Here is a 21,781-nt window from a genome sequence, read left to right as displayed (position 1 = left end):
AACGGCGGAGTTGTGGTATACTCCAGTTTGCGAACTGATGGTAGATGGAAGTCGAGCTCAGAAAGCAGTTCACGAAATCTCCCGCCTGCTCGACGAAGTCGCCGTGGATTTTCACTGTTTGGGGCGTAATGAGACGAATGATAGAAAGAGTAGTAAGAATTCTGCTCAGGCTGCGAGCAGAGCTTAACAGCATATGAGCACAACAAGACATTACGTCGCCGATACAGTGATGGTTCTCCTGCTTCACAATACAGGCTCGCTATGCGACTAGTTCGGAAGGCCCATGTAGAACGTCGTATCCCATGGTGATGAATAGTATCTAAAAGACGTAACTTCGATTTATTTGCTGAGCCATAGATAAAACTGCCATAATCCAGCTTTGATCATATAAGAGCTCGGTAAAGGCGTAAAAGAACTGTCGACCGATGGATGTGAGATATCGAGAGCTGTATTATAAACTGAAGTCATCAACGTGCAACAGAGAAGATACTCGGTCACCCACACAGTGGGCAATTTCAATTATCGCAATGCAGAAAAGAAGAAAGCTTACTACAGACCCCTGCGGAACGCTGTTCTCTTGAAGATGTTTGTTAGAAAGTGTGGTGCCTACTCGAACTAGGAAATACCGCTCTGCAATTAACTTAGCAATAAACGTTGGGAGACTGCCACGAAGTCCCCAATCATGCAGAGTTGCAGAATTCCATACCGCCATGTGGTATCGTAAGCCTTTTCTAGATCAAAGAAGACCGCCACAAGATGTTCCTTCTTGAAGAAAGCATCTATAGACTTCGTTGTATTGAACTTATATCATGATTTCAAATCATTCTTTAGTTTTTACTGACGGATCCCGTGTAAAAGATTGTGTTGATTCCTCCTTCGTTGCAAATGGACAGATATTGAAATATAAACAGCGAATATACCAGTCTTTTTACTGCAGAATTATATGCTTTTTACAGGCCTTTATTGTTTTCATTTAGACCACCTCGGGGCAGTTATCTAATCTGCTTCGAATCTTTAAGTGCCATTTAGTCTCTGAGTCTCTGCAATCTTTCCATTCAGATGATCCTCTTGTGTTAAGAAAACAGCAGCTATTCCACACACTTATAAACTCTGACTCCGAGATTGGAGTAGTGTGGATTCCTGGCCATGTTGGAATGCCAGGGAATGTGGCCGCAGATGCTGCTAACAAAGATTGTGTTATAAATGGCACTCTGGTATACTGGCACGAGAGGTGGCAAGACTTACAAAACCACTTGAAATGTAAACTAAGGTGGCAATGGAAAGGAGAATGTTCTGCGCTAGAGGGAAATAAATTACGAAGAGTAAAGAATACTCTTCCAGTTTGAGATCCGTCCACAAGAACGTCACGACACGAAGAAGTTCTACTCATCCGGTTGAGGATTGTCCACTGTCATCTCACACATAGCCATCTCCAACTTGGCGAGCCTCAAAGGGAGTGTGATATATGTCATGTTCCTCTTACGGTGGAACATTTGTTATTGCATTGCAGAAAATATTACCGTGTCAGTCGGCAATATGGAATTCAGCCGACTCTACGTGACGATCTTCGAAATTATTTTAATTATAAAAATGAAGTTCTGAGATTTTTATCGAGTACTGGACTTGACAGGGTGATTTAGTTTTCTATTGACCCGTTTACTTATCCTCCGGACCCTTTACATCCGGAGGTTACAGTATTTGTTATTCAGCATATGTTTATTAACAAACTTGACATTCGGATCTTTTACGTCCGAGCATTTTAGAAGTGCGCCAGATAAGTTATTTCTGGTGGCATTTGTTTCATTATTTAGTGTATCTTTTAAATACTAGGCAGGGTCTTAGAACTGCTCACTTTTATGAATTTTATGCAACACCTTGCTGAAACTGAACTTGTGAACCTCGTTTTAACAGTGACCTCTTTTAAGCATTCTGATTATTGAATTGTGTTTCTGTTTTGTGAAGGATTTTAGAGGAGGGCGCAAATAGCCTTAGTAGCTGACGCGTCCTTTTTAAACCCCACTAACTAACTTTCCAAGAGCGTCATGTAAAGTCGGCCGAATGCCATATTGCCAACGGACACAGTCATATTTTCTGCAATGCAATAAAAAATGTTCCACCGTAAGTGGAACGCGGCATATCTCACACTCTGGCTGACGTTCACCACCTAAGAGATGGCTAAGTGTCAGACGACAATGGCCAATCCTCAATCTTGTCAGTAAAACGTCTTCGTGTCGTTACGCTCTTGTTGAAGAATCCCAATCTCGGACGGTACTCTTTAAAATTCGTAATTTATTTCTCCCTAGTGCACACCATTCTCCTTCCCATTGCCACCATATTCTATATTTTAAGTGATTTTGTAAGTCTTGCCACCTCTCGTGCCAATATATCAGAGTGTCATTCATAGCATCATCTTTGGCTATAGCATCTGCGGCCTCATTCCCTGGAATTCCAACAAACCCAGGAATCCGCACTACTCCAATCTCGGATTCAGAGCTTAGGAGTGGATGGAATAGCTGCTTTGTTCTTACCACAGGGGGATCATCTGAATGGAAAGACTGCAGAGACTGAATGACACTTAAAGAGTCAGAGCACATTATATATCTGCCCCTGCATTTTCTAAGTGCAGTAAATAACGATCTGTAAGAAGGATATAATTCTGCAGTACAAACACTGCTATATTCGCTCAATTTATATTGAAATACCCTGCCCACATCCAATGTAGGAGCAACCAAAACAATAATTTAAAAACTAAACATTAATTTGAAAAACGTGATAAAAGTTCACTAAAACAAAGTCTATAAAAAAAGATGGTGTAAAATTCTTAAAACTTCGCCTCAGACTTACATCAAACATGGAAAGTCACATAATCCACGGGGAGTGGTGGTATACTCCAGTGTGGGACTGATGGTAGATGGGTGTTGAACTCAGAAAGCAGTTCTCGAAATCACATTGGTGCTAGACGAAGTCTCCGTGGATTTTCACTGTATCGGCCTTAAAGAGACGAATGATACAACGAGTCGTAAAAATTGTGCTCAGGCTGCGAGCGGAGCTTAACCAAATGTGCATAACAGGACCTTATGTCGCCGATACAGGGTTGGTTCTCCCGCTTCGCAATACAGGCTGTCTATCAGACTCGTCCGGAAGACACATTTATCGAGTCGAATTTCATGATGATGGACAGTTTCTAAAAGGCTTAATTGAGATTTATTTGATGAGCCATAAATAAAACAGCCATAATACAGCTTTGATCGCATAAGAGTACGAAAATACTGTAAAAGCACTATGCGGTCTGCATCCCAGTGAATCCCTGACAAAAGGCGTAAAATACATAGGGACTTTTCACGACGCCTTCTCAAATCACATATATGCACCACCCTCGTTAATTTAAAATCAAATATAATGTCAAAAATTCTCGCAGTGTCTGTATATTGCAACTCAACTCCATTAAGACACAGTTCAGGATATGGATGAAGTCCACGATGATTGCAGAAGCGGTTAAATTCCGTTTACATTTCTAATTTATATAGTTTAATAGTAACAAAACATGAACACACTTCGTTTTCAGGGTGGGGAATTTAAAGCCTTTGCGAACAGACAATTCTGATAGCACGTTGATGACCAGTTGCAACTGTCTACCATTGGACGGAAGATATCGGGAGCTGTAATATAAGCTGAAATCATCAATGGACAACAGAGAAGATACTCTTCCATCTAAAATTCCTTTGATCCCATTGTAGGAAAGAATAACGCTTAATACAGACCCCTGTGGAACGCCATTTAGTTGAAGTTGTTCGTTAGAAAGTATGTTGCCTACTCGAACTCGGATTTACCGCTCTGCTATGAATTTTGCAAGAAATGTAGGTAGACTGTCACGAAGTCCCAAGTCATGCTGTGTTTGCAGAATGCCATATCGCCATGTGGTATCGTAAGCCTTTTCTAGATCAAAGAATACCGCCACAAGATGGCCCTTATTTAGGAAAGCATCTCTAATAGCGGTCTCCAGCTGAACAAGATGGTCTGCGACAGATCTGTGCTTATGAAAACCACACTGGATATTAGATAGCCGGTTTTCCGATTCGACTACCCACATCACGCGTTTCCTTATCATATTTTGCATAACCTGGCATACGCAGATGGTGAGAAAAATTGGCCTGTAACTGCCAGTAAAAGAAGGATCCTTTCCCGGTTTCTGGACTGAAATTACAATGGCGGAACGCCAAGGAGATGAGAATATCCCTTTAGTCCAGATATTGTTGTACATTGGCAAAAGAAAGGATTTTCCAGTTGGTGGGAGATGTCGAAACATGCGGTTATAGATATTACCAGGGCCAGGGGAGGTGTCAAGGGATGTGTCTAGTGCCGCCTCCAGCTCCTCGGATGTGAACGGTGTATTGTAATGTTCAGTGGTATCAAATTTAAAATTTAATTTCCGGATTTTCTGCAGCATCTTTGATTTTTAGAAACACCGGGACATTATTGAGTTGCGTATTTGTGCAAAAGTGGTAGCAAGTATTTCAGCAATTTCTATGGGACTGGCGGTAGTTACGCCATTGTTCAGAAGGCCCGGAATTACAGAATTACGTTTCCCCATTATTCGACGAACTTTGTCCCATACGATGTTAGCTGGGACGTTCTCTTCCAATGAATTGACGTCTTCTTAGCATCGCACACAGTGCGATGAACTTTAGCTCGAAGACGTTTAAACTGGACAAAATTTTCTTGGGTCGTATGGCGCTCAAATTATCGTGAGGCACGTTTGCAGTCTAGGATTGCATCTCTGCAGGCATCCGTCCACCAGTGTACTGAGAAGCGTTTTGGCTGAAGGACGACCGTAGGATAGATAATTGCGCTGACTTTATAACCAGATTTGAGAAATGTTCTACTACGGAGTCGACACTTTTATGTCCGTTATCATCGAATGATATGGACTCCGAAAATCCGACCCAGTCCGCCTTTTTAATAACCCAGTTTGGAGAGCGAGAATCCTCAGGAAGTAAAGCGGACATACGCATTCGGATGGGGTAGTGGTCACTATCATGTAGGTCGTGAATCGCAGACCATTCGAAATGCGTGCACAAAACTGGGTACAAATAGAGATATCTATCATGGAGTATGTACCGTAAGCCAAGGAGAGGTGTGTTGCAGAGAAATGAGATTTAAAATGTTACCTACTTCTTCTATTTTATTTCCTCTGTCATCGGATTTTGAGCCCCAAGAGTGGTGGGATGCATTGAAATCTTGCAATAACAGATAAGAAAGAAGCACATACCTGCGACAGGCTATGTTCAATTTAATTTACTGTAAAGAAATTTCTGGAGGCATATAGACACAGACTCTTAAAAAATGAATGGTAGAGAAAGTTAATGTACCGCCTATACATTGATGTGGAGTGTTAATGTTGTTAACTGAGGAAGAAATGCTTTGTCGATGTAGAATGACACAACCACTATTGGCCCGATTACTGGCATGATGATCGTACAGTTGAACACTGTATCCTGATATATTGAAGGAGTGTTCAGGTCGGAGGCGTGTCTCATGTAGACATAGAACAACAGGGTTCTCATGATAGATCAATTGTTGTAGTTCTGTATATCTGCTGCGAACACCGCTCACATTCCATTGTACAATATCAGTCATTATGTGGAGCTAAATCATGATGATGGCTTTACAGGTGATTTTCTTTTCGTATATTTTGTGTAATTTGTAGCCTTCCCCTGTGACTGAGATTGCTTATTTACCGACTGTGGCGACTCACTTGCAGTTGGTCGCACTCCTGATCGTGGCCTTGATCTAGCACGGGATCGAGATATTGTTCTCGATTTCTCTCCCGAACAATGAGTGCGAAATCATAAGGTTCTTTCAGGTTTAAAATCTGGACTTGCAGTCACAGGAACTATTTTTTGGTGTAAAGAGCCTGATATCTAGGCCACAGCTGTCGTTTGATTCCTCAGTCTGAGTGCCAGTGTCCACATACGTCTGGGTTGCGGTTTCAACTTGCTTCCTAGGTATACACTTGAGAAATGGCGTTTGTGTTGTCATATTAATACCCTCCGTTGGTTATTGTAACACTGCGGCATACGATTTTTCCTTCTGTTTTTTAATCTGAATCAAAATAATGTTTAAGTGTCTCGAAGAAAGTAATATTATCTCTGACTCAGAGCTCTTTTATTACCTTCTCTACCTGATATTTCGGACATTCCTTAGAATTTGCGGCATGATTCCTTTCACAATTCACACACAGTGCGCGGCGTTGGGACATGAAGAGTCCCCATGGTCACCACTGCCGCACTTTGCACATGCGATTTCGTTCGTGGAATGTTTCTGTGTATATCCGAATCGTTGGTACCTAAAGGAGCGCATTGGGATCGGCACATACGCACGTACAGGGCACGCTCTTAGCCGACAAATATGTACTCAGGTAGAAGGGATTTTTCAAAAGTCAAGAAAACAGTGCTCAGTGGATAAGTCCGTTCGTCCCGCTTACGCAACAAAGAGTAGGCCTTGGACACGAACTGGTCTGCAAGCTCTAGTTGTATCTTCTCATTATTCATGCCATCCAGAGCATCCGTATGAACCACTCCACGCGTGGTGTTCAGCAAGGGGTGCCATTCAACACTTATAGGGTACGACCGCAGCAATTTAGCCTTCAACAGCGTCTCACTTTGATTGGGAGACAAAGTCTCGACGAGGAGGCTGCCATTGCGGAGTCTAGTGGCATTCTTGGTTTTTCCAACGAGTCCAACAAGTACACGTCTCAGGTAAAAAGGGCTAATATGTTTAATTTTTTTTCGGTGCCTGTTAGAGTAATACTAATATACCTTGGAGGCAGCATATATTTTTACATTTTCGGGGACCAGTTCCATAGCGTTGTTAGTCGTATGACCACCAGTCAGTGTACCTTCTTTTTGGTTCTTTTCTCGATTTTTTATGAGGGATAGGGGAAGAAGAGCTCGAGGACATATTGAACTGGCCCCCCCCTACGGAACTATCGGCATCAGCCTGCCACTGGGGGGCATAGGAAAAGACACCTAAAGAATTCTTCGCTGTCTGTGCCGGCTGAGGACCCCCCCCCCCATAGCCCGATCCCAAGCAACCCACCTCACGCAAGTTACCCTTCAAACTGGGCATTACACATCTAATGGCAAGTCTTACACCAGAGGTGTTCCAGTTTTATGCCCCTACCACGGGAATAACCGTCAGTGGCTCCCCACTCTACACTGAACCCAACTGCCGGACATCGCCCACCAAAGACGGAGTAATCCGAGACCGCACATCTTCAGGGAACTTGTGGTTGATTACACTGCGACACCCATCATTCAGCGGTAACATGTCAGAGTGATATATCCGCCCCAGTGAACAGAGTCTGTCCCCATTGGGGCTTTACGTGAATGTACTTAGATTGCTTGGTTCCAAATGTGGCTATCTCCAAAATCATAAAGTTCCAGTATTCAATAATTAAACTTCGAAGCTACACATCAAATCAGGGTTTTTAGTTGGTTATATATTTATTTCACTAAAAATTTTTGACATTAATAATTTCAATAATTTACTAGCTACAAATGTTTAGCACTATCAGTTAACATACATTCTGAGGATTTTTTTTTAATAATAAGATAGCGACGTTTGGAATTGTCATTGTAGGAAAAGCAGAACATTAAAATAAAACTAATGTATAATCAGCCATACTTTATTATTTCCAAATAAACACAAATAAATGTCAGCTACAGTAAACGTACTTAATTTTATCAAAGCTTGTTTTCCGAAGCTAATTAGTTATTTAAAAACTTAAATTATGACAGAAAAAAATTGTGCTACTTCTGAACAAATTAAAAAAATTGTAGAATGTAACAGTGTATTTTTTCACACACCGAGTTCTCTTTACTAACAAATAGAGGCAGATATTATTGTCAAATACTTGGTAAACTACAGTCTTACTCATTTAAAGAAAATCTTCATCTTCGTCATCATTGATATCTGGCACCAATGTTTCATCATTCTCAAGAACAGAATCACTTAATAAATTCTAAAACAAATCTTGGCAGTCATTAGGAACGTTACCTGAATTGCATGTTTCTCGTGAATGCTTCATTTTCAATATAGAAATTGTCCTCTTTTCAATTTGCAATGGTTTGAGACATTCCTCCATGGTATTCATTGTAAACCGTATTCATTTTACTGCACTCATTAGATGTATTGCTATTCAACATCTCTAACATTGCTAATGCTTTCCAGTAAACAAACTTGATGTCTTTATTTTCGTAAATTTGATACTTCAGTACTGTACGTTTGGCTGTTCTAGCAATCGTCATCCATTCATGTTGCAAGTAAACTGGTACATTTTTTGACGCAGCTTCATTCTGACATGCATCGAATCCCACTCCATCCGACTATGGCGAGGCACAAGAAACTTTTGGTCAATAGTTTCTATTGGTAACACCATTACAGCATAAATGAACACTGCAGCTACATACTGGTTCTTATTTTGTCCTTCGCATGTGTCACTTAAGAGTCTTACACACTTCACTCTTTCTGAAATATTTTCAAGGTGGTGAAAGATACATGAAACAATTTAACAAGGCTCTCGTTCACCTTCTACTTCATTCCACATGTATCATTTTCCACTCCCATCTCCAACATTGAATATAGTAAAATTATAATGTAGTTAACATTGTTTTGTAGAAGAGCATGTGGTTCGTTGGATATGTGGGCACATACAGAACTTGTTGTAAATCAAAATTACAAGAATGTACAGTATTGTATCAGGATTTAACTTAGCTTCATTTTTGTCAAGTTCTTTTTCATCTCTTGCTCTGTCCTTTAGTACTGTGTGTCTGTTATGTTCATCTTGCATTATTAGCTTTTGTTCCGCATTAGATAATTCATAGGTTGTACATTTACAGCATTGATCTTTACATAGTCTATGGAAGGACAGGTTAAAATAAGTTTTGAAAATATGATGGTAAAAACTGTTCTTGACAGGTTGTGCACCATTAGCCTTACAGTCAATTTTGTATAGTCCGTACATCTTGGTAATATTCAATTTTGGACTGAACTATTTCTTTTTTTAATCGTTCCTGCAGTAGTGGGATGACACTAAGAAATTTGCTAGTGTGATCTTTTACTAAAGATACGGTACCATCTCCCGAGATATTTTTATAGATTCATACCCACTCCTTTTGTCCATTTGTGTTGTCTTGCTAGCAAAATTTAATACGCCCTTCTTAATACCCACAGAATTAAGAAACGTTTTCTTGCATATTTATTTTCGCGAATTATCAACATTAAAAAGAATTTCAATGTTTTAGACCGTTTAGAATTTCCTACACCTGTTTTCTCTTTTACATTCAGTCACCACTACAAGACTGTTAAAAATATTATGTTGTCTATTAATATTGCCAAATTTTCAATAATTAATTAAAATCTCGCTTCTTTGCACTTGGTTGATACGTATTTTGCATTTTAGCCTACTATCACAAGGCTCAGCCATTGATTTACCTGATATATGTTCAGTCTTCGAAGTCTGTAAAATTATAAAAGAATAAATTTTAATACATTTACTTATAATTATAAACTATAATAAAAGATAATTAATAACAGCAAATAATGAACACGTGTGTAATAATTAATTTCAAATAAAAATAACTATGTTACCAGCTGAGAGCTGTATTTCCATATCACGCTGCATTGTAAATCCACAACCTGCGATGTTTTCGTAGCAGTGGCTGTACTTACTATGGCTGCTCTTTGTTTACGCCGTAAGTATCGCACACACGTAATCTCAGTTGTAAATTTCATATTTAAGACTTAATTAGAAATGATTGGGACGAAATTGAAACACAAACTGCCGAGCCGTTTATACCCGAACCCACACTCTCTGAAGTCGAAATTGCGATATAAAATCTGAAAAAGTACTAGTCTCCAAGTATCGAACAAATTCCAGAAGAATTAATATAAAAGGGTGCAAATGCATTATCTAGCGAAATTTGTAAGCTTGTACTTGCTATTTGGGAAAAGGAAATTGTACCAGAACAATGGAAGAAGCCACCGGCGTGGCTCAGTCGGTTAAGGCGCCTGCCTGCCGGTCTGAAGTTGCGTTCGGGCGCGGGTTCGATCCCCGCTTGGGCTGATTACCTGGTTGGGTTTTTTCCGAGGTTTTCCCCAACCGTAATGTGAATACAAGGTAATCTATGGCGAATCCTCGGCCTCATCTCGCCAAATATCATCTCGCTATCACCAATCTCATCGACGCTAAATAACCTAGTAGTTGATACAGCGTCGTTAAATAACCAACTAAAATAAAATAAAAACAATGGAAGGAGCCACCAGCGTAGCTCTATCGGCTAAGGCGCTTGCCTGCGATCCTGAGTTGCGCTCGAGCGCGGGTTCAATTCCCACTTGGACTGATTACCTGGTTGGGTTTTTTCGAGGTTTTTCTCAATCTTAAGGCAAATGTCAGGTAATCTATGGCGAATCCTCGGCCTCATCTCGCGAAATATCATCTCACTATAACCAATTCCATCGACGCTAAATAACCTCGCAGTTGATACAGCGTCGTTAAATAACCAACTAACTAACAATGGAAGAAGTCCATAATTGTACCTATTTTTAAGAAGGGGGACAACTGTAGTAACTTTCCAGAAATATCACTTTTGTTGACCTCGTACAAAAGTTTGTCCAATATCCTTTTGAGAAGATTAACTCATTATGCAGATGAAATTATTAGGGATCATCAGTGCGGTTTTAGGCGTAATAAATAGACTACTGGTCAGATTTTTTGTCTATGTTGAATCTTTCGTACACTACTTTTAACACTTGAATATAAATAATTAATTAAATGGCGATCTTACTTGTGTTAATTATGTAAGCATGTGTGGTTTACAGCTGTTTCGGTGCTACTTGACACCATCCTCAGAGCCTACTAGATCTCGGCACTATCTCAACTTCGCTGCCTGTTGTGTGGGTGCGTTCGTATGCTGAACACATAACTAATGCTAACCACACATACAATAACATAAATACAGACATGGAAATCCTACACATACAACCCAAAAACCAAAAACTCAACACACTAGAACAATATGAAATATACAGACACACTAAAACACACCCTAATCAAATTCTCAACACACAGATCAATTTCATAACACACACTATTTGACAAACTCATCACGCGAACGCACCCACACAACAGGCAGCGAAGTTGAGATAGCCCCGAGATCTGCTCTGAGGATGGTGTCAAGTAGCACCGAAACAGCTGTAAGCCACACATGCTTACATAATTAACACGAGTAAGATCGCCATTTAATCAATTATTTAATTTTTTTTGTATTCGATAGACACTGGAGAAAAATGGGAGTATAAGGATACAGTACATCAGTTATTCATAGATTTCAAAAGGCATGTATATAATATTCTTATAGAAGTTGGTATTCCGAAGAAACTATTCCGATTAATTAAAAAGTCTCAGTGAAACGTACAGCACAGTCTGTATAGACCAGTTTCTTTTGGATGCTTTTCTCTGATGGCTTAAGCAAGATGATGCACTATCACCTTTACTTTAACTTTGCTCTAGAGCAGGCCTGCACAAACAGCTCCTTTGGAGCGAGAGAGCGGTGTTTACCGCTCGCCGAAACGGAGAGGAAGACGCGTCAGAATGACATAGACTTGCTATAGGTAGAGGAAAGGGAAACGACCACTCAATTATCGAGGGAGTGCATTATGTAGGCCTATTCTCAGTAACTGTTTCACGTTGCTTACCTACTGCTACAGTACAGTATAGAGGAATCTAAAAGACGGAACATAACATTTAACGATTTACAGCTCGAACTTATTGATCTTTAATGTGACCTAAGGGCTAAAGATCGTTTGAATAATACTACTAGCCTGGTTGAGTTTTACAAGACTAAACATTAGCAATAATATCCACGACTACACAGGCTGGTTGTGAAAATGATCGCTATGTTTGGCTCAACATTTATATTTGTGAGCAACTGTTTTCTATACCGTAATCAACTTTAATAAAGGCAGATATCGAACATCTGTAACTGATGTTTCATTATGATCAGTAGGCTAGTGTTCCTTTCAGCTGCCAACAGCATAAAACCTCGTTTTGATGTACTGATAAATAAAAATATAACAAAATGATATTGTACATTTAAGTAGCTATAGAATTTCTGTTACTTCTGTAAAATAAATATTTCTTTATTAATTAATAATAGTCCAAGATAGTTTTGCAAACACTGAACGGGAATTCATTTCAGCACTCGTAATAGTACTTTCTTTTTGTGTTTATTTTGTACGAGATCACCCCTTCTTCCAGTCCACCCTTACACAGAGCGCAGCTAATATCTGTATTCTGCTCGTGAGCTGTGAGCCGGCTCGGAGAGCGCAAACCTTGTGCAGGCCTGCTCTAGAGTGTGCTGTTAACGAAAGTTCAGGATAACAAAGAGAGTTTGGAATTGAACGGATTACATCAGCTTCTTGTATATGCTCATGACGTGAATATATTAGGAGAAAATCCACAAACGATTAGGGAAAACACGGAAATTTTGCTTGAAGCAAGTAAAGTGATAGATTTGAAAGCAAATCCCGAAAAGACAAAGTATAATGATAATGTCTCGTGACCAGAATATTGTACGAAATGAAAATATAAAAATTGGAAATTTATCCTTGAAAGAGGTGGAAAAAGATATAAGATTACACAAGGAATAAATTGTGTAATATTTTGTTCTTTTAAAACTTAATTTAAATGATAATACAATAACAGTTAACAAAAAGCATCACACATATTATGAACATTTATTAATGAACAATTTCAAGGATCAGTAGAAGTAAACGAGGGGTAATATATAATAATTGGGCTACATGAACATCATCGTTTTACTTCAAATATAAGGGATTTGCTGATGAAGATGTCAAAAAATACCTTATTTCACAATACTCTTTCTTAAGATGTGACCGGGATTTTACTCAAATCGAACAGGGCAAGCGTAAGTGTAACAGTCAGATACCATTATGTCTAATAAAAGTAAATACTGTTTCGTAAAAAAAATTGACCATCCATATGTTGGAAGTATCATCAGAGTTCTCTGACTTTAAAACTTCTTCTCAAGAAACTATTGCAACAACTAAACTTTAGATCTCAAAACAATTCAGTGTAGTGATTATGGCAATGCTACAATTATCCAATCTTGATATGATTTTAATTTACGAAGAAACGAGATGTAATGTCTGTATGAAGATAGGTTTCCCGACAGAAACATCCCGAGTGCTGATACATTTTTGTGGCCTGTCAGCGATTCCGTGATAAGGACAGTCATACAGTCACGAAGCTTGAGGTGATTTTTTTGCATTTCTGGCGATACAACTGAGAGTAATAGGAACAATAAATAGATCGTGCGATATTAGCGATCCTAGTGGCTAGGAACTAAAGTTCAATTGTCATTGGATGCATATTACCTACGTATTGAACTTCGGACTGTATGTACTAGACTGTGGTGTAATTCCGAGCTGTCGTAATCAGAAGTGACAACGATCTGAAGAAATTCCCAACATAGAAGAAAATTTAAGTCTGATCGAAGAAAATCCTGTTCACAGCAGTCGCAACATTGCTCGCGAGGTTGGAAGTGTCAGATTGGAAACAAAGGAACACTATTCTCCTCAAACATTAAGCACTTACCGGAAAAAATTCGTTCGCCGCGTTCGGATTTTTATTCTTTGCATTAGTTTAAGTGGAGCATCGTCCACATCGCCCACTGGACCGTATAACCGGATTCCATTCAAAAATCTGGCCTGGGAATTCTGAACGGATTTCCGTACGGTCCAAGATCGTTGTAAAGAATGTCATGAAAATGACATGGCAAATATATCAATTGCAAAGCCTCTAATATTGAAGGTATAATGAATTGGATTACGAGATTATTGTATATTAAGTCCAACAGTATGAAGAGTTTTATAATTTATGAAATTAGAAATATACCAATGTAATATGGAGAAAGTACGTATGGGATAAGACTGGGAAAACGCTAAATAACCAGGTAATGTCCGTCATAATTTATTTAAGTTACAGACCTATTCTTTTTATTTCCAGATTCATCACAGAACACTAGGCCTACAATGAAATAATGCGCTCTAGCGGTAAATTAAATCACTATTTGATTATTAATTCGGAAATACGGACAAGTGAGAGATACTATAATAAAAATCCGAACGCGGCGAACGAATTTTTTCCGGTAAGTGCGTGCCTAGCTTTAAGGTATGGTTCCGCGAAGACGATGATCACTGCTCAGACTATAAATATACGGAGCTGGTGTCTTTGCAACGTTCAGACAGTCTACAGCCATCTGGATTGGCGTTCATCACTTTGGACCATCAACTCTATACTAAACAGGAGGCACCATCGCAAAGCTCTTTCCTGTCTGAAAGCGTGACTGTTGGTGAGGGTATTGCTCTCTCTTTCTAACTAATGTCTTTCAATGAGTTTTTCGTGAGGTTCATGTTGCACATGCGCAGTAAGCAATAAAAATACTGTTTATTGTTTACGATTACAGCTTTCACCGCAAGAGAGACAAGGACAACACTATGTTAGAAAGAGATAGCAATACGCTCAGGCGCTCAGCATTCGCGTCACGCTTTTAAAGCATTGAGTTGTGCCTCCTGTTTAGTATAGAGCTCACTGCTCTGGACTGACGTGGTCACAGCGATGATTGTCGTTCATTTAAAAAAAACAAACGAATGACGATAAGATAATATGGCTGCAAAATATTGTGTATTTGGCAATTTGTAACAAATAACTGTACGAAATGAGCTTCAAAGATACAGAGATACCCACAAAAAGGAAATGTGGGAGATGGTGAAATTGTAGGAGAGATTACTAAGGTATGTATTTCACCACAAGCTAATTCTATATAGGCTTATATTCCAACACACGAGAGAAACAATAATGAAAAAATTACCGTTTTCTAAAAGACAGTCCTCATATAAAAAGTCTGAATTTAGTGTTGTTAGAACAGGATATGTAAAGAGTCAAGAGATATCTTCCCAGCAATTCAAACTTTTAAGATGGCTATGATGTAGCAATTACTTGAGATATTTTTAAAACAGTAATGAAGTGTGTCTTGGAACTAGTTTTAAGTTGAATAGCTTGAATATAGTAAGTACTCTTATTTACAAAAAAATGGTATTTAATTTAGGTGGCAGAGATAGCTAGCTCGGACAATAATTTAAATACATGTCTATTAAAAGTGGCATGTATGTGGAACAATGTAGGCCTATCTGACTCATACCATTTAGCCCTTCGTTTTCTACTAGAAACATAAACCCTAAAATTCATTCCCGTCCTAAATGATTAAGCAGAACTATTGCTTCCAATCTTAGTTCCAACAATCAAATTTCTGAGGGTATAATACTTTTAATAACAAAGGCAACAATGTTCACTGTAAAGAAACCACTCAGGTGAAAGCTAAGCTATCATTGTCAACATTAATTGAATCGGTCATTGCAGAAAGGGGATAAGTCATGAAAAACGCGAAAATGAGTTAAGAGTGCCATTGCTTTCTTCAGACCTAGACACACATTTTCACAAAGAAATGGGACAAATTTGCTCATTCTCAACGCGAAGCAGAGTACCATAAGCAGCGCAGTCATTGCAGAAAGGGGACAAGTCAGCGACTTACCTTCTTTCTGCACTGACTGACGACGTGATGCAACTGAGTCCCGCGGATCTATAAGTTACGCGCCCATCAGCTGATAAGGAAAATAACAGATAAGCTAGAAGTAGTAAGTGACAAACGTAAACGCAATGAAATTAACTACCGCATAAATATAAATAAGAGAAATAAACTGAAGGGATTGGAACGTCAATTCCATTGGGAAGTCTGTAGCAGCCCGTACGACAGGAGAACAATGTAGGTAAAAAACTATTCTTTGTTTGTTTAGACGCAGCTTTGGGTCATCAATTTTCAACATTCACAATTTGAAAGATCGTACGGCGCATTTCTATTCCTATCATGAAGGTATAGGCCACAAATCTCCAAGTTCCTTCTGAACTACATTGAAAATAATGTCCCTTCTTCAGTCAAGGAATTGTATCTTTTCTCTGATAACTGTGGAGGGAGGGCAAAATAAAAATCATACTGTAATTCGATTGTTGCTTGCACTGATCCAAATGGGGAGATTTAACAAAATCATTCATTATTTTCCACAACGAGGCCATCCATTTCTTCTCTGTGACCACAACTTTGGTGTAGAGAAGCGCAAACCAAGGAAGACAGACAGGGTATATGTGCCAGACGAATACAATACCTTAATCCACCAGGCAAACATAAACAACAGATTTTCTGTAGAATCAGTTACTACTGATGATATTTTGACTTTTAAATGCTGATGGCCAGAGTATTACAAGAAAACCACCTGCTGATTAGACACACTGGGGAAGAAAGGGAAAGATAAGAATATGTTTTCTTCAGCACAATTCAGTGAATTTGTTTACTCTAAAGATGATCCAGGATGTGTGACTGCCAGTTTGTTCATTGGTAGTGAAATGAGGAAACACAGATTCTGTATGAAAAAACCAGGTTCTGGACGCATAGTAACGCCTACACAAAAGTATACAATGGGAAAATTTCCATTAATACGAATAAAACTTGGAGATGTATCGAAAGTGAGGCAATACATTCCATTGGAACACACTTCCTTTTACGAAGAGATCCTGAACTGGCCACCTTGTGACAAGGAATCTACAAAGGCTTCCAACATTTAACAATACACTCTATAACAATTGAAACAAATGATTGTGGAGTACTTTATTGTATTTTTTATTGTGCCCTCCTATATGCAGTTTTTGAGTGTTAGTTTAAATGTAGAATTTTGATTTAAAACTGTGATATAAAATCACATATTGGTACATTTCTATAGTAGGAACAATGATTAAAATGCAAAAATAATTATGTAAATGGTGAGAATAATGTAGTAATTGCACACAAAATCATCGTAATCATTATAATTATTAACATTTAGTTTGTTTTCAAATATTACATTAGCCCAAAATTGTAAATTATATATTTTTTCTTCCATATTTAACAATTCCTTGCAGAAAGGGGATAAGTCATGGTTCGAATAAACAACTTTAAACAAAAGTGTTTGAGATGTCAAATGTCTAACATGATGTATTATATTTCACTAGTCATAAACAAAGTAAGAAAAAATATTTATAATGATTGCTCCAGTATTTGAAGAAGAAAACAGTTTTTATTGATTATCTCAAAAGTAAGATTTCATGACTTATCCCCTTTCTGCAATGACCGATTCAATTGGTCGGCGATGATCGCCATAGCGGAGCCATATCTTTATACCTGAATGCTTTCTGGCTTGTAGGGTTGAGTTAATGAATTTTCAATTTTTTTATGTTAAAAAAATTATCACTGACATGGTAGTAGAATACTATATTGCCAGCCTGTCTTGATTTCTTGACTCATTAAATGTAACTTACGAGAGAAAAGCGTTTCACAGAAACGACCGTAAAGCCTGTTTCACAATCAATCGGGAACGAGAACGCGAAGCAGAGAACGTGAAGTTTTTTATTCACAATAAACCGAGAACGGACACGAGTGTGCATATCGATATGTAAAGTCGAAATTACGCTTTCTGGTGTTACAGTATTTGTATATGGCGTACTTATGTACAAGCTAACCAATATAAATACAGGTTAACCAATAAAAAAATGTATGATAGGATATTTGAGAATTCAATTCACGTGTTAATCTGGTCAGATGCACGTAGCATATTACTGAAATTGATTCTAATGAATTTCTGTGCTAGTAGGAAACGAAGGATGAAAAATAAATCATGTCCCGGCCTCCTTCCAACAAAATATACGACCAATTAGATCTATGATGACAACAGAATCTAGTAGGCTGTGATCGGAAACGAGAACGGCAAAATTGAACTTTCACGTTCCCGATCCCGGCAAGTTTTTCTTTATTTTGAATGTTCACTTTTCAATGTAGGTACTTTAACCATTTTTTTCTTTTCATTTCCCTTCTCCACTTATTGTGGACCAGGCCTAAAAGGTTTCTCGCTTGTGCTAGCGTCCATGAAATTCTAGGTTACAGGATTGAAACACACACCACAGACATCATGTTAAAAAAACATTTCGTCAGTATGTTTGGACACCGCTTATATATTTATCAGATTTGAAGGGCTTCTTGCCTGCAGGCGTTGAGGGCATTTTACGCTATCCCACCGCGACAAACACCACAAAAAGCGCACTAGAAAGGTTTTTATTTACTGATATTTTTGAGTACATGATTAATTAAACTAGATCTACTAGGTAAATATTTGTCACAGCGATCACATTTAGAAGGCTAACCTCTGTGCAGGCGTTCATGCCTCTTTAGATTTCTCGAGATCGAAAAACACTTACCACAAACATCGCATTTGAAAGGTTTTACGCCTGTGTGCACGACTTCATGGATTTTTAGATTACCCGATTGCGAGAAACTCATTCCACATACGCTACATTTGAAAGGTTTCTCACCCGTGTGCCGGCGTTCATGAATTCTTAGATGACCGGACTGCGAGAAACACATACCACATATATCACACTTGAAAGGTTTTTCACCAGTGTGCAGCCGTACATGGCTTTTTAGACTACTCGATTCAGAGAAACACTTGCCACAAACATCGCATTTGAAAGGTTTTTCGCCCGTGTGCAGGCGTTCATGGGTTTTTAAATTGCACAAACGCGAAAAAGGGATATCACAAACTTTACATTTAAAAGGTTTCTCGCCTGTGTGCAGCCGTTCATGGATTTTTAGGCCACTTGATTGCGAGAAACACAAACCACACAGATCACATTTAAAAGGTTTCTCGCCTGTGTGCAGGCGTTCATGGTTTTTAAGGTTACTAGACTTCGAAAAACATTTACTACAAACACCGCATTTGAAAGGTTTCTCGCCAGTGTGCCGGCGTTCATGAGTTTTTAGGTTACCCGACTGCGAGAAACACATACCACAAATATTACATTTGAAAGGTTTCTTGCCTACGTGTTTGCGTACATCCCCGTTAAGTTTTGCCGAATTCGAGAAATGTATGTTAGAGACTTCAAATTTCAATTGCTTCTCATCTTCACTAGTCCGCTGAGATTTTCCCGAACACACAGTCTCGTCGTCTTCATGTGCAATACTGTCGAATTCTGAAGATACAGTCCTCTCGGTGTAAGCTGCAATCCTGACGAAAATATATCATGTGTATCAATTAAATACATTCAATTACTGAATATTGAAAGGAAAACAAATTTATTTCACTAGGAGGTAGATTAACATTAGAGATACATTCTCATAAATCATTTATGAGTGAAGAGTGAGTCCATATCAACGAATGGGCAGGCCGGAGAAATTTCCCCATTGTGGCTTTGGTGACATTGTTATGAGTGAGGAACAAAATACACTTTCAATATCAGTACTTAAAATTGTTATCAAGTAAATCTTTCCAAAAAAGAAAAAGAATGTGATACGACTTGCTAACAAGCCCAAAGCGAATGAAAGAATACCTTTGCTACAACAAACAGCAATTACCAATTCATCTGTGAAACGGAGTTCGGTGTCGTTCTCATTCTCAAACCAACAATGAACATGTAGCATTCATTAAAACAGTCAGTGATATTAAATTTGTATGAAATTAGACTAAAAAATAACTACATTGACATTCAATATCATAAGAAAATAATGGAAAGAGGTTGACAAACTAAAGGTGCATCTGCACAGTTCAATTTCCCATGCCCATACGGATACAATATGGGAACAATATTGAAGGAATGAAGATTAAAACGCTCATTCAATTAAGATGCATGAAGATCCTGGTCTACATGGTGCGCCGTTTTGAACGTCATTTTTACTACGTATATACAGGGCTTTCATTTCAAAACTTCCCAGTCTAAATAACTAATTATTTAAACTCAATTCAATTAAAACAAAAAAAAAACAAAAAAACACGTCAATTTAGATATTGAGGAGGAAGTCTGAAACCAGGCATAATTGCATTCTAGATTTCACTCCCCACCCCCAGTTTCCCCCTCTTTAAAATTTCAAATGACACCCCTATATTTTTATACTTAAATAGGAAAGGGTATTCAATGTTTATATACCTCATGCATTTGTTTTCGCATCTTTTGTTTTCTGTCGTCGTCTAGCAATCTGGATCGTTGTTATTGATTATAATTGAAGAGAATGAAGCTACAAAAGCTTCTTGAGCATTTCATGTAATAGTTGTGTTTGCGTATTAAATTATTTTAAAATTATGTATACTCTTCAAGAGAGAACATAAATCATCCTTATTGATTAAATTTAGGAAATTACACAAAATATGCCGTTTTTTCATTCTACAATCAACTTACAACAAAAATACAGGTTGCCAGGCGACGATAGAAAAGAAATGATGCGAGAACAAATGAATGAGGTGTATAAACAATTGAATGCTCTTTCATATTAAAGTATAAAAATATAGGGGTGCCATTTGAAATTTCAAAGTGATGGCAGCTAGGGGTGGGGGTGAAATCTAAAATGCAATTATGCCTAGTTTCAGACTTTCCACTGAATATCTGAATTGACTTGTTTTTTTTTGTAAACTGAATTCAATTTTAATTAATCAGTTATTTAAACTGGGAAGTTGCGAAGTTTAAGCCCTGTATATAAATTAATATTAAACATCAATCTTGCATTTCAATGCTTGAATGCATAAAGTTGAAAGAAAAGTTGAACCGTGTATATGTACTTTAACAGTTACAGCTCGCGCGAAAGATCTGAAAGCTTCGAGACTGTTGAGATTTAAACGGTAGAAAACGGTTTCTTGTCAGGCATATATTCCACTTGCAAAACATTTCTCTCTTTGTCAGTCAGTCGTTTGCTCACTATAATATGTGCTTGTAGTAGTCTTCTGTATTATATTACGGAAGTATTCAGTTGGAGCATTTTTAACCCTAGCACTACTAAGCTTCGATCTGTCACGTGGATGGCTAAGGGGGGCAAAAATTGCCCTCGCTTTGTTTTGATTTTTTAATAGACTAAGAATTACTTTATATGTTACTACACGATTTTCTATATCAGAAATATTAAAAAAGACACACATATAAGTATTTATGAAAATAGTCTTATAAAAACGTATATTTCTCACATAGGCTAATGCTTCGGATATTTAAACTTCAGACTTTTCTGTACTAAGTAATGAACAGAACATTATTTTAATATTTAGCCTACTACACAATTGTCTATATCAGGAACATTCTAAAAGACACATACAGTATATGAGTTTTTGAAAATAGTCTTATAAAAACGTATATTTCTCATATAGGCTAATGCTTTGACTTTTTAAACTTCAGGCTTTTCTGTACTAAGTAATCAACAAAACTATTGTAGATCACAAATAACAAAACTAAAAATCAAAGTCACAAATTGCTCAATTGTCAATAGCCTTTTTTTCACTCACTTTCACTTTCATTTTCACAACTGGTGGATATGATTGTTTTTGCAGAATGAGTGGAACAAACATATTTACAGCACCTGCAGCAAACTATAGACACTTTTGTCATTTTGTCTTTTTCCCTTTTAGAGCTTTTTGTCTTCAAGCAGAGGTGACATCTTCCCCGTGAATACGATGCACCAGAAGGAACAACTACACTAGTACTGGGAAGCGTTTTCCCTAGAACACTTTCTATTGCAGAGATGACAGGCTTTTGCAAACCTATAATATTCTTGGCTCTCTCTTTCACAACTGGCCTAACTAGTTG

General features: G+C 38.1%; 2 protein-coding genes across 11 annotated transcripts in view; one reads left to right on the top strand and one right to left on the bottom strand.

The window, feature by feature from the left end:
• LOC138692619 (zinc finger protein ZFP2-like) overlaps positions 1-21,781 on the top strand; it is a 68,226-nt gene that overhangs the window by 31,921 nt on the left and 14,524 nt on the right. The gene's annotated exons all lie outside the window — the stretch shown is intronic.
• Positions 18,159-21,781, bottom strand: part of LOC138692620 (zinc finger protein 235-like) — a 44,160-nt gene continuing 40,537 nt past the window's right edge. For all 10 annotated transcript variants that reach the window (XR_011330091.1, XM_069815659.1, XM_069815662.1 and 7 more), the window contains one exon: positions 18,159-19,227. Coding sequence is in view for 9 of the 10 variants with exons in the window: in XM_069815659.1 (XP_069671760.1) it covers positions 18,363-19,227 (865 nt within the window). In the remaining variant the exon portion in view is untranslated. The remainder of the gene's footprint in view (positions 19,228-21,781) is intronic.

Source organism: Periplaneta americana, chromosome 17 (genome assembly GCF_040183065.1).
Source record: "Periplaneta americana isolate PAMFEO1 chromosome 17, P.americana_PAMFEO1_priV1, whole genome shotgun sequence".
Taxonomy (NCBI): Eukaryota; Metazoa; Arthropoda; class Insecta; order Blattodea; family Blattidae; genus Periplaneta; species Periplaneta americana.
Note: the sequence above shows the minus strand (reverse complement) of the source record. Positions and strands in the feature narration are given on the sequence as shown.